This window comes from Artibeus jamaicensis, unplaced genomic scaffold (genome assembly GCF_021234435.1).
Source record: "Artibeus jamaicensis isolate MK-2021 breed Jamaican fruit bat unplaced genomic scaffold, CSHL_Jam_final contig_3126, whole genome shotgun sequence".
Classification (NCBI taxonomy): domain Eukaryota; kingdom Metazoa; phylum Chordata; class Mammalia; order Chiroptera; family Phyllostomidae; genus Artibeus; species Artibeus jamaicensis.
The window spans coordinates 19,741,201-19,753,672 of record NW_026521723.1 but is presented as its reverse complement, the minus strand read 5'-3'; the positions used below and the strand labels follow the sequence as shown (position 1 = coordinate 19,753,672).

The 12,472-nt window shown below is 37.5% G+C and overlaps 1 protein-coding gene across 1 annotated transcript in view; it reads right to left on the bottom strand.

Moving 5' to 3' along the window:
- The window catches only part of SLC49A4 (solute carrier family 49 member 4), a 71,567-nt gene that overhangs the window by 35,858 nt on the left and 23,237 nt on the right, over nt 1–12,472 (bottom strand). The window contains exons 3-4 of the mRNA XM_037132348.2: nt 9,920–10,185; nt 2,490–2,619 (exon numbers count right to left, since the gene is read on the bottom strand). Coding sequence (XP_036988243.2) covers nt 2,490–2,619; nt 9,920–10,185 — 396 coding nt within the window. The remainder of the gene's footprint in view (nt 1–2,489; nt 2,620–9,919; nt 10,186–12,472) is intronic.

The window sequence follows — 12,472 nt, the reverse complement described above, 5'->3', positions numbered from 1 at the left end:
GAGATAATTTTAAGTTGTTTTTCCTTATCAGAATAATCTTTTATGTAACTCCTTACCTTAAAATTAATGATCCTTCAATGACCACTCATTTCCCACATCATCCAAAATCATCAGAATAGCATGATATGACCCTAACCTACATCTCTAGCCTTAGCCATTGCTATCTAATTTCTGGCTTGGCATAATAAAAAACTTCAATAACATTTTTAAAAAGCTATCATTTTAACTGTCATCTCACAAATGTCTGCCACTGACAATAATTCAATTTAACTATTTTTTCTTTGCCTGTTAAGTGGAAAGCAATGTACTAGGTACTGTAAAGATATGGTTTTCCAAGACCTTTTACAGCACTCCAGAGCAACAACTATATTTTTATTTTGTGACCTACCCATATATATATATATATATATATACTAAAACCAAAGTCTGACAAAAGATATATATCATTACTACAAGTGATGCAATATTTTTTATTCTATTTTATTCCATTTTTACTTAAAAAAATAAAAAGGTGATCAACCTACTTCACTTGGCTGTGAACCAAAGTTTGAAGAATAATGTTACATAGCTATGCTAACATGGTCAAGCCACTAGCCAAGTGTGGCTATTCAGCACTTGCAATGTGGCTAGTGCAATTGAAGAACTAATTTTTAATTTTAAACACAACTTTATTTTTTTGCTAGAACTACAATTCACTTTAGCTGCTGCACTGGGTAAGAAAGATTTTGTGTGCATGTTGCAGTATGTGTTGCTTTTTGTATTATAACCTATCACTGATTATCTTGGTGTCAGTAAACTACCTCATTTCTAAATATTTTTTTACATAATGACATAACACTGTAATTTTCTTATTTGAATGTTTTATGGAGAAAAGAGTAAGAGACTGGAAGAAAATATGTTGCAAATTTCACAATGAATGGCAATTGCAATTTGCTGCAGGAGAGCAATGTCTGTTGTGTAAAAAAAATTTAAGGTAAGTGGGTAATATTAAGAGATATGTTCAACAAATACACAGTGAATTTTATAAGAACTTCCACAGAAGTGAAGTAAAAGATCTTCAATTAAGGCCCAAACAATTGTCTGTAGAATATAAGACCTTTCAAATAATATTAAAGATGTGTCAATTCCAAGCTTGAAAAATTGCAGGTACTTATTTTTAACTTTTTAAAAAATTTACTGATTTTTAGAGAAAGGAAGGGGGAGAGAGAGAGAAGGGAAGAGAGAGGAAGAGAGAGATGAAGCGAGAGGAGAAGAGAGAGAGAGAAATGATTTGCTGTTCCACATTTTTATGCATTCATTGGTTGCTTCTTGTATGTGTTCTGATCAGAGATCAAACCTGCAACCTTGTTGTATTGGGATGACACTCCAACCAACTGAACTACCTGGCCAGGGCCTAACCCTTATTTTTATTTTTATTTTTAAATAAAATAATGCAATATGGGAGACACTGCTCAGTTGTTAATTTAATAAAATTTAAGTAGAGACCAAGTATTTCTAATGAAAATTTAGCATCTGAATTTATATGAGCTGTAAGTGTAAATACACACAAGATCCCAAAGATTTTGTATGAATAAAAGAATGTAAAATATGGACTACAGGTTAAAATACTATTTTAGATATAACAGGTTAAGTAAAATATGCTACTAAATTCATCTTTAGCTGTTTATTCTACCTTTTTAATGAAGCTACTAGAAAATTTTAAATGCTCTATTATGTGGCTCATATTTTAATTCTACTAGATGATATTACTACACAGGGCACGAAGACACAGTTGTTGACCACAAGGAACTTACTCACCATCTGGTGGGAGAGGAACACTAGAAGAGAAAGAACCGACCAGAGAGAGTTGGCAATGAATCACTAGAGACGGGAGGGAAAAGTTCAAGACCAAAGTTCTAATGGCCCAACTGCAAACCGCGATCACCAACTGATGGTCTATAAAACTAAAGAATTGATTCCAGCACTGCAGCAGTGAAGCCTAATTTAAGGGCAGCATTTAATTTAATTACATTTCAATTATAGCAATAAAGTATGATCCTGCTGAAGGTATATAGGCATTATTTATCTTATTTGTTTTGCCTAGCATTGTTTACTTTAATATGTATTAAGAAATACAGAATGAATAAAAAGAATTTACTTATAGGAAAAAATATAATAAACACATAAAACCCACGATCTCACAGGTACTATTATGTGATATGGTTCCTCATAAAACAAAATTATTTAAATAAAAGATATGATTTTTAAAACATTAAGTAAGTAATAATATAGGTGGTATATAGAGAAGGCAAAAATTATAGAGGTTTTTGTTTGGGGCAGTTTTTTAAGATAGATTTCTGATAGGAAGGTATTTAATCAGGTTTTTATCAATTATTTACAACCTGATTAATAGGTTACTGAAAAATTAGTATTTTAAATGATCTCAAATAAAGGTGGAATTCTGTTGAAGGTGCTAGTCAAAACCACTCGGTGATTCTCAGAATATTTACCTTAACAGTCTGCAAAAGCTCCGCCGATAACTCAGTCGCTGGCTCGCTGCAGCGACACTGGGAGGAAGAGGCGGCCGCGGTGGGAAATAAACTAGAGTTGCAGAAAACAGCAAGCAGACCACTCCGAATTCTGGGAGGGGGGGAAAGGAAAATGTTAACCAGGCAACACAAAAAATTCAATATTTCAAGTATTATTTATCTAACAAATATTTATTGAGCATCAACTAAGCACCAGGCATACAAATATAAACAAAAATATAGTACCTAACCAAAAATAGCTCAGTCTTGTGAGAAAGATAATATATAGAGATATAAATTTCAGCAGGTCATTGGTAAGAACTCATACTATAAGCATAAAGTATGGTGATAGATACAACAGACAAAAAGATTGAGGTGGTAAACAAATGTTACTCTATGGAGAAAAACACATTAAAATCCACAGCACTGAACTGTAAGAGATCCTGAAATAGGTCTAGGATGACTGTCTAATAAGCATGATCCTCGAAAATAAAGAACTCACTAGTAAAAGCAGGACAGGAGGGGTCTGTTTGATCAACAATAGGGTATTCTGATGTAGGACAGACTCAATTTACAGGCTATATGGGAATTTGAACAGAACAGGGAAGCAGACAAAGTAAGAAACCGAGAGACAGAGAGCAAAACTTATTAACACAAGACTAGCTAATGCAGAATAGTAAACAATTGGAACTAAAATGAATATCCCAACAATCTCAGTTTGGCAGCACCATAGGAGAGAGAGTTCCTAGGTATTCTGATTATCCCCTCCAGAGTTCTGTCCCCTAGAAGTCCCGCTTTTTGTTAACTGTGCCTAATGTAGTAGAAAAGTTGGGAAGCCTTGTAGAATCGACCTGCCTATGCTATCAACTTTGGAACTTGAATGAATCACTTCCTTTTTCTGGGCCAATAAAGGGATTGAATTAAGTGATTTCAAGAGGCACTTTCGGCAGGATAATTCCAATACACAGGCTAAAAAAGTACAACGTCCTATGAGACATTCAATCACAATGTCTTTATTCTTCGTCAATCTGAGAAGCAACAAAAGTTAATGAATTGTTTTACTTTACAGTTATTTATTAGTAACAGTGAATGAGCATCTTCCACATGCCTACTGGTCCTTTGTAGTTCTTCTGTGGTTGCCTTGTTCATAATCTTGCCCATCTTCCTACTGGCATTTTTGTATAGACAGTTTGAGGTATAATTCATATAACATACAATTCATACATTTAAACACACAATTCAATGTTTTTTTGTATATCCACAACTGTGCAACTATCACCTAAACAATTATAGAATTTCTGCATCATCCCAGAAAGAAACTCTATACTCATTACCTGTACAAATATCCCAGCCGTAGGTTACCATTGACCTACTTAAGTATCTATGGATTTGAGTATGACGGACATTTCTTATAAATGGAATCATATATGTTTTTTTGTGACTGGCTTCTCTCACTTGGCATGTTTCCAAGGTTCATCCATGTTGGAGCATATATCAGTACTTTATTCTTTTTTTGCCAAATAATATTCTACTGAATGGAATATACCACATTTTCCACTTTTCCTGTTGTTAGCTTAATTGTTGTTTATTTAGAAGAATAGGGCAGAGGGACAAAAAGGTGTGAGGTGGAATTAATTCAAATACAAGCAATTTGCAGAGCAAGCCCATCAGATGTAGTTCCCCTGCTTTCGGTGCCAGTATGGTTTGTTCTTGTGGCTTCTCAGGAGGGTGTGGGCCATTGTACACAGGTTTTCACAGTGGGCTTAGAACATGAGCATAAATCTTGCAGAAATATCACAAGGGCCCTTCCAAAGTTATCCCTCCTGTGGAGGCAGGATAGATGAGCTTCCGTGTCCTTCTCAAAGGTGCGTGAGTTCTTCCCAAGCAGGCACCTCACCCCTGAGCACCTGGTCCTGTTCCCAGACTTGCCTGGGGCCTGGCAGATCTTGAGTGAGCACAGAGGTGTCTGGGAACTGGGAGGACACTTGCAAAGTGCTTCCAGAAGTTCAGTTGGGAGGGTGGGACCTAAACTCCTAGCGAGTAGGAAAGGAGGTTACTCAACCTAGTTATAAAACAAACACAGTGACTTTTCCTCAGGACGAAGAATACCCAGAGCACCAGTCAGCAGCTGGGGAGAGTGAAAAGAAGGGCCAGAAAACTCGAGCATCAACCCCGAGTCCTCTTCCTCCCTTCCACTGTTAAATTCGTTCCAAACACTTCTGAGGAGAGGGAGCAGAATAAAGACTTGGACAAGTTGCACAAGCATTTAGTGCCTGGTTTCCCCATCTGTGTGTCACAGGCTTTTAAAAATATATATTTTAATGTGCTTATTGATTTGAGAGAGAGAGAGAGAGAGAGAGAGAGAGAGAGAGAGAAGGAAGAGAAAGAGAAATGTCTATTGGTTGCCTCTCATAAGCATTAACTAGGGACTGAATTTGTAACCTAGGTATGTGCCCTGACCAGGAACTGAACTCCCAACCTTTCTGTGTACGGGATGGTGTGCCAACCAACTGGGCTGTCGCCCAGCAAGGATTGTCACAAGGCTTTTGACTCCCTATACTGCCCACGAGGGAACTTTTAGCACTGGCTGATGCCCATCCAGGCGGCTGGGGCCAAGGTCAGGCATTTGGGTTGTTTCTGCTTTTAGGCTGTTATGAATAATGCTGCTATGAACATCCATGTACAAATTCTTGCATAGATAGATGTGCTTTCATTTCACTTGGGTATATATCTAGAAATGAAATTGCTGGGTTATATGGCAATTATGTTTAACATTTTGAAGAAATGCCAAAATGTTTCCAAAGTGGCATTTTATCTTGCTACCAGCAACGCATAAGGGTTCCAATGTATAATCTCTGCACTCTCTCACCAACACTTATTTTCCATTTTATTGATTATAGCCATTCTACTGGGTTTGAAGCTTATCTATTATGGATTTCATTTGCATTTCCCTAATGACCAAAAACAGTAAGCACCTTTTTCATGTGCTTATTGGCCATTTGTATATCTTCTTTGAAGAAATGTCTATTCTGTTCTTTGCCCACTTTTCATTTGGGTTGTTTGTCTTTCTATTACTAAATTGTAGGGTTTTTTTTAAGATTTTATTTTTAGAGAGAGGGAGAGAAACATCAATGTGTGGTTGCCTCTCACGTGGCCCCCAGGGGGACCTAGCCCACAACCCAGGCATGTGCCCTGACTGGGAATCAGACTGGCGACCCTTTGGTTTGCAGCCTGTGCTCAATCTACTGAACTAAACCAGCCAGGCAGAATTGTAAATTTTTATAAATATATTCTGGATTCAAGTCCCTTATCAGATATATAATGTGCAACTATTTTCTCCCACTCTGTGGTCTTTTTACTTTGTTGATGGTGCTCTTTGAAGTACAAAGGTTTTAATTTTGATATAACCCAATTTACATATTTTTCTTTTGTCGTTTGTACTTGTAGTGTCCTTTATGAAAAGGCTTTGCCTATAACAAGTCATGGAGATTTGCCCCTATGTTTTCTTCTAAGAGTTCATAGTTTTAGCTTTCACATTTAAGTTTACAATCCATTTTGAGTTCATTTTGTGTATGGTGTAACGAAGTGGTTAGAATGGATTCTTCTGCATGTGGACATCCAGCTATTCCAGTACTACTTACTGAGAAGACTATTTTTCCCCCATTGAATTGTCTTAGCACCTTTGTGCTAATTGCAATTGACGATAAATGCAATAGTTTATTTTTCGGAATCTCACTTCTGCTCCATTGATTTTTATGTTTATCCTTATGCCAGTACAATGCTGTTTTGATTAGTGTAGCTTTGTAGTAACTTTTGAAATTGCAAAGTGTGAGTTTTCCAACTTTGTTCTTTTTCAAGGTTGTTTTGGCTATTTTGGGTCCCTTGCATTTCTATGTAAGTTTCAGAATTAGCTTGACAATTTCTGCAACAAAGGAAGCCAAATATTAAGTGGAATTGCTCTGAATTTGTGGATAAATTTGGGGATATTAGCATCTTCACAATATTAAAGTTTCCATCACTTAAACCTGGGATGTCTTTCCATTTCTCTAGGTCTTCTTTAATTTCTTCCAACAGTGTTTCATAGTCTTCAGAGAACAAGTTTTATACCTATTTTGTTAAACTTATTCCTAAATATTTTACTCTTTTTAAGGCTACTATAAATTACATCATTTTCCTTATTTCATGTTTGGATGGCTCTTTGCTAATGTATAAAAATTCAATTGATTTTGATACATTAATTTTGCATCCTAAAACGTTTTTTTAGGATAAACTTGTTCATTCTTACTAAATTTGTTTTTATTTTAATTTCATTGTTTTTCTATTACAGTTGCCCCAATTCCCGCCTCCCCTGCAGTGGCCCCACAGTCACTCCTCACCCTGTTGTCCATGCCCATGGGTCATCCATACATGTTCCTGGACCCTCCCCCTTTTCCCCCTTCTCCCCCTCCCACCTTCCCTCTGGTCACCGTCAGTCTGTTCCTTGTTTCCAGGCCTCTGGTTCCATTTTGCTCATTTGTTTTGTTAATTAGGGTCCTGTTTTCATTTTTGTTTTTAAATATTTTATATTTTTAGGAAGAAGGGAAGAGAGGGAGAGAAGCATTGATATGAGAGAGAAACATGGATCTGTTGCCTCTTGTATGCACCCCAACCAGGAACCAAACCCACAACCCAACCGTGTGCTCTGACTGTGGGAATGGAACCAGTGACCTTTAACATTGTGGGACAATGCCCCACCAACTGAGCCACATGGTCAGGGCCTAAACTTCTTTTTTAGATCTAATATGTTTTTTAATGGATTACAGACAAAATTCTATATTCAAGATCATGCCATTTTCGACTGAGATAGCCTTACTTCTTCCTTTCCAATTCAAAATGCCTTTTATTTCATTTTCTTAGTTAGTGATCCTGGCTAGAACCTCCAGTGTAATGTTAAGTAGATATGGCAAAGAGTGGACATCCTTGTCTTGTTCCTGATCTCAGGGGGTGGGGAGTAATGCATTCAACCTTTGACCAATAACCATGATTTTATTTGTGGATTTTTCATGTATGTCCTTTATTAGGTTGAGGAAGCTCATGTCTTTATTTCTGATTTTCTTTTATCTTGAAATGGTGTAGGATTTGTCAAATGCTTTTTTTCTCATCTATTAAGATAATCACGTGGTTTTTTCTCCTTTACTCAATTGATATGGCATATCACATCAGTGAGTTTTGAATGTTCAGTCAACTTTGCATTACAGGAATAAATCCTGTATGATTATGGTGTGTAATCCTTTTTGTATGTTGCTGGATTTGGTTTGCCAGTATTTTTTAAGGACTGTGGATCTCTATTCCTCAGAGATACTGGTCTATTGGTCTGTAGTTTACTTATGATGCCTTTGTCTGGAATAGTTTGGTTTAAGATTCATTAATGTTTTAAGGTAGCAGTTCTAGCAAATATTTTGAATGGAATGAAGGTTTATGGGACAATATTTCAGGAATGCAGACTGGCGAATATAAAAGCAATGAAGAAATAACTGTGAAGCTTTGAGTAGGGTTATCTGTTATAGCAAAAAGTGCCTAAAATGCAGTCATTTAAAGACTCAGTCACTGTTTAAATGTTCAATTAAAAAAATGATATAACCAAAATAAAATTTAAAATTTGTTTTAACTGCTTGAAGTTTGATTTACTTACTTACTTTTACATTTCAATATTTTTTTCTTTAAAAGGAGTAAGGTGTCTACAGGAGGGTTAAATAATTTATGTACTGCTACTACTCCTGATTTCACTTTTATTTCCTCCAAACCGTATTCTGAAATATAAATCTCGTCATGTAACTCTCAGCGTAAAATTCTTTAGAGTACAGCCACTGCCCACAAAGCTGTGAACTTCAAACCTTTCAGCCCTGATGAGAAGGTTTGCACGGCCTGGCTTACCTCTCTAGCTTCATCTATCACTACTCTCACCAGATGTAAGCCACTCTGGGCTTCAGACTGCTTCAATGCAACAGGCTTTCTCCTCTTACCAGGCTTCTCCTCCAAGATACAGGTTCTCTCTGCCTAATACATTCTTCCTCCTGACCTTTGTACTTGGCTAACTCTGCCATCTCTCAGGTCCCAACTTAGCTGCTCTATCTCCAGGAAACTGTACTTGAGCTCCAAAATCTGGTTAGGTGCGCCACCTCTGAGCACTTAGAGCAACTGTAGGCCTTTGGCAATAGCACTTACCACCCTGTTTTACAGCCGTGTGTTTACCTGTTTGTATCCTTTGGGACATTGTTAAGTCCTATGAGGACAGGAACCCGGTTACCTCAGTGCCTAGCGCAGTGACAGATCCACAGGAGGTCAAAATATATTTGTTAAGGCAGTTACTGAATAAATAGATTAATACAAAGTTTATTATAATCTGGTTCCTTATCTTTCCAGCCTTATGTTATGCCACTTGCCACCTACATCCAAACACACAAATCCACCCTAACACAGCCTTACCAAATTACATGCAGATCCCAAGACATATTGAGCTCTCTCCAGTTTCTCTGCCTTTGCGGTTGCTGTTGCTTCTGTGCACGACACTCTAACTCACTTAAACATTTAGTGAACTCCTATGAAATTCTTAATTTTATTTATCACAATCTTGGTGAAACCTTCCCCGACTCCTTAAATTCTCTCCAAACTCAGGCTGTTTAGGCCTTCCAAACTCTGTAAATGTCTATTTGTATTATAATGATCTCATTAGTGATCTTACCAATTTCTGGTGCTTGGCACAGTGCTTGGTCTATAGTCAACACATAAAAACATTTCTGAATGCAGAAGGAAATAATAAACAGGTGTATGGGGAAGGGAATGTATTTAGGGAGATCTGTAAGAGACTGTAATGTAAGAGTAGACTATGGCTCTGGAAATAAAGAAAAAGGATCTAAGGTTTCAGATGGATCATTATCCCTTATTCATAGACTAAACATACAGAGAGTAGAAAATGAAGGAAAGAATAAATTGTGGGTGACATGGGTTTATTAGATTAGAGAACATGGCTAATAAAGGGGACACTGCAAGGGAGAAAATGGTTTAACACCCACCAATAGGTGCTTAACTAATGTTTACTGTTGATAGTGCTGTTTAGTTTTATATACTGGTCAGATATCTAGAAAAGCATTAGACAATATGTTACCAGAACTTAACTGTAAGTGGATGGGAAAAGGAAAGTCACGAAATAACCTTCCATGCAGCAATAATACATTTGAAACTTAATAACTTCCTAGAAAGGTTAAGTTTCAAATGGGCATATTATACAACAAAGTACATACATACATACATATGTGTATATTAATTAGTCCTGTTAAGTATTTCATCAGAAGTGATCTAGTACAGAAAAGTAGAGTGAAGATGCTGGAATAAAAGATAAAATATAACAGGAGGAAAACAAACTTCAAAAATACCTGCGTATAATACAATCTCTATACGATCTTGAATGTGGGCCTTGCTATTCTCTGAAGCAAGAAGAGGCGACGTCCCATTGGGAGCTGGAACAAGAAGTGGTCCGACCAAAAATGCACATGCTCCACCAAGATAGCTGAGCATTGATGCAATAGCTGTGGCAGTGGCCCGCTCATCTGCAGAAAACCACGTTGTGGAGAGAAATGGAGCTGCATTCGTTACCGTTGGACCTGCCAGTCCATTTAAAAGCTGTCCTCCATGGATCAGTCTGGAATTAAACAAATTAAAATGGTATGAGGGAGGCGAAGCGGGCATTTTCTAAACAAAAAGATAGTAGCCAAATAGCAGTAAACTAGGGCAGTAAGAATACATATCCCACACCTGAAGGGTAAAGAATGTTGACTCTCTCTGAGGGAGATTAACTACAGTAATAGTTACCCCTTATTCATTTCACAGATATTTACTGAAGCATATGATCTGTACAACATGCTTCCAAATAACCTCGCTTCATTTGTTTTAACAACAGTATGTGGGAGCTATTATTGTCCCCATTTATTGAGATGTGAGACCTTCACTGAGAAAGAATAAGAAACTTGCCCAAGTGCTAACAGGCAAAGCAGATTTAAGTCTGACTCCAAAATCCATTCTCATAAAGAGACCTAGCAAGTGCCACCAGCCTATAAGTAATACAGTTGGGGTCCACATTTCATGCCTACAAAGAAAGAGAGAAAGAAAGAAAAGAAAGAAAAAGGTTATTGGTGGAGGAATCAGATGACCTGGCTTGCAACTAACTAGTTGAATGGCACTGGGTAAAGCATCTTTTTGGGATTCTATTTCTTCTCCCACAAAATGAGATTAAGTTACATAAGCATGTACTAAGCATCTGTTATGTTAAGGTACAGTAATCACAGGATCACTCGGTCCCTTCTGGCTCTAGGTCCCCGACTGGCATTAACTGTAAGGGTTGGTGAAGAGCAGTTTCTGGCTGCCATTCCACTTGTTCTCTTGCCCATCTTTTCTCAGTATTCTGTCCAGTGATTCATCCTGTTCCGTGCTGACCAAACGCTTTCCCCGCATTTCCTGCTCCATGCCCAACACACACATTCACATTCATGAGTAGTCTTGAAGAAGAAAAGAAGCCAAAGCCCAAAAATCATAGAGAGAAAAGGGAGGTGACTCCACCTCTTCTGCCTTACAGGTAAAGGGAAGGGCAGGGACAGAATACACAACATACATGATAATTACTTTTTTTTGGCTTATTTTGCTTTTTAAACACTGTGTGAGTGTTACATTCTCTTTTTAAACAACTGCCACCTTATGCTACCTATTTAAAGGTTTTTCTAATATGGAAGGAATAAACAAGCCTATGAGAGAGAGGTAGGGCCCCAGCGTAGAAGCATAAGTGGGAAGCAAAATATGTTAATTAGGCCCGCTCACATCTTTGTAAATGCTGGGAAACTTATTTAAAGGCAAAACAGCTCCAAGTGTCATTACTAAATAAAGACAACTAAAGACATTTGAAACTCTTCTTGTTTTCTAGATGACAAAAGAACTATTTTCTACATGACAAAAATAATTTAAAGTGTTTGTAAACCAAGTACCTCCCCCGAAAGTCAGTGAATCCCCAGCTGTCACACAGCAATTTCACCATAAAAATATTCTTGAAGCAATGTCATTAAGTGGTTTACTCATGACTCCCCTAACCATGACTTGCGATGGCGTAACACGCAGACAGTGAGCAATGGACTGCAGAAGTAGCTGCTTTGATGTGCAGTGCGGTTAATGAAGTGTTCCTGAAAGACTCATCTCATCTAGAAAGAGAAGGGTTGGAATGGGTACACTTATTATGCCTAAGACTGTTAAGAGTAGAAGGAGAACATGGAAGAAACAACCTATCAAAAGACAAAGCCGAACAAAAACAGGACACAACAGTACGAATCCTGATAGTTAAGGTTAAAACTCAAATTGTTGCCATGGCTTAACATTTGGTACCCACTCTGCAGAATCAGGAATAGACTATTTTTCAAATAGCAAACCCAGCACTCAGAACATGTGAGCTTATAATAATGGAAGGATCATTCGAGTCCAGTTTACTCAAGTCTCAGATCAGAGTATTTCTCTCCGCAATGTGGTACACTAGGGAAAGTAGAAACTAAAGCAGGTACGATACCAGGGGCATTTCTAAGTCACTGAACTTGGGGGGTAAAACTAGAACACATGTATTATCATACTGAAAAGTCATCTCAGGAACTAAAACATGCTGATTTGGAACTTAAAATTGCTCTAATTTAAATAATTATGTGCTTTTTGTATTAAAAGTCATCATACACAAGCACTCTCTTCACAAATGAGCTTATCAGGAAAACTGGGACCTGTAGGATCTTGGACTTACCCTGTGAATTCACAGGTAACCTGGCAGGGAAACCCAGTCTTGTCTTGCCAGCATCTTTAAGTTTTTCCACACATAGTCCCGCTCCTTCTCACACTTGTACCCCTGAGTCCTATCCTGGCAGTCACTAGTATACCTGGTGATAAGCACCTGCTGTCCTGGTGAA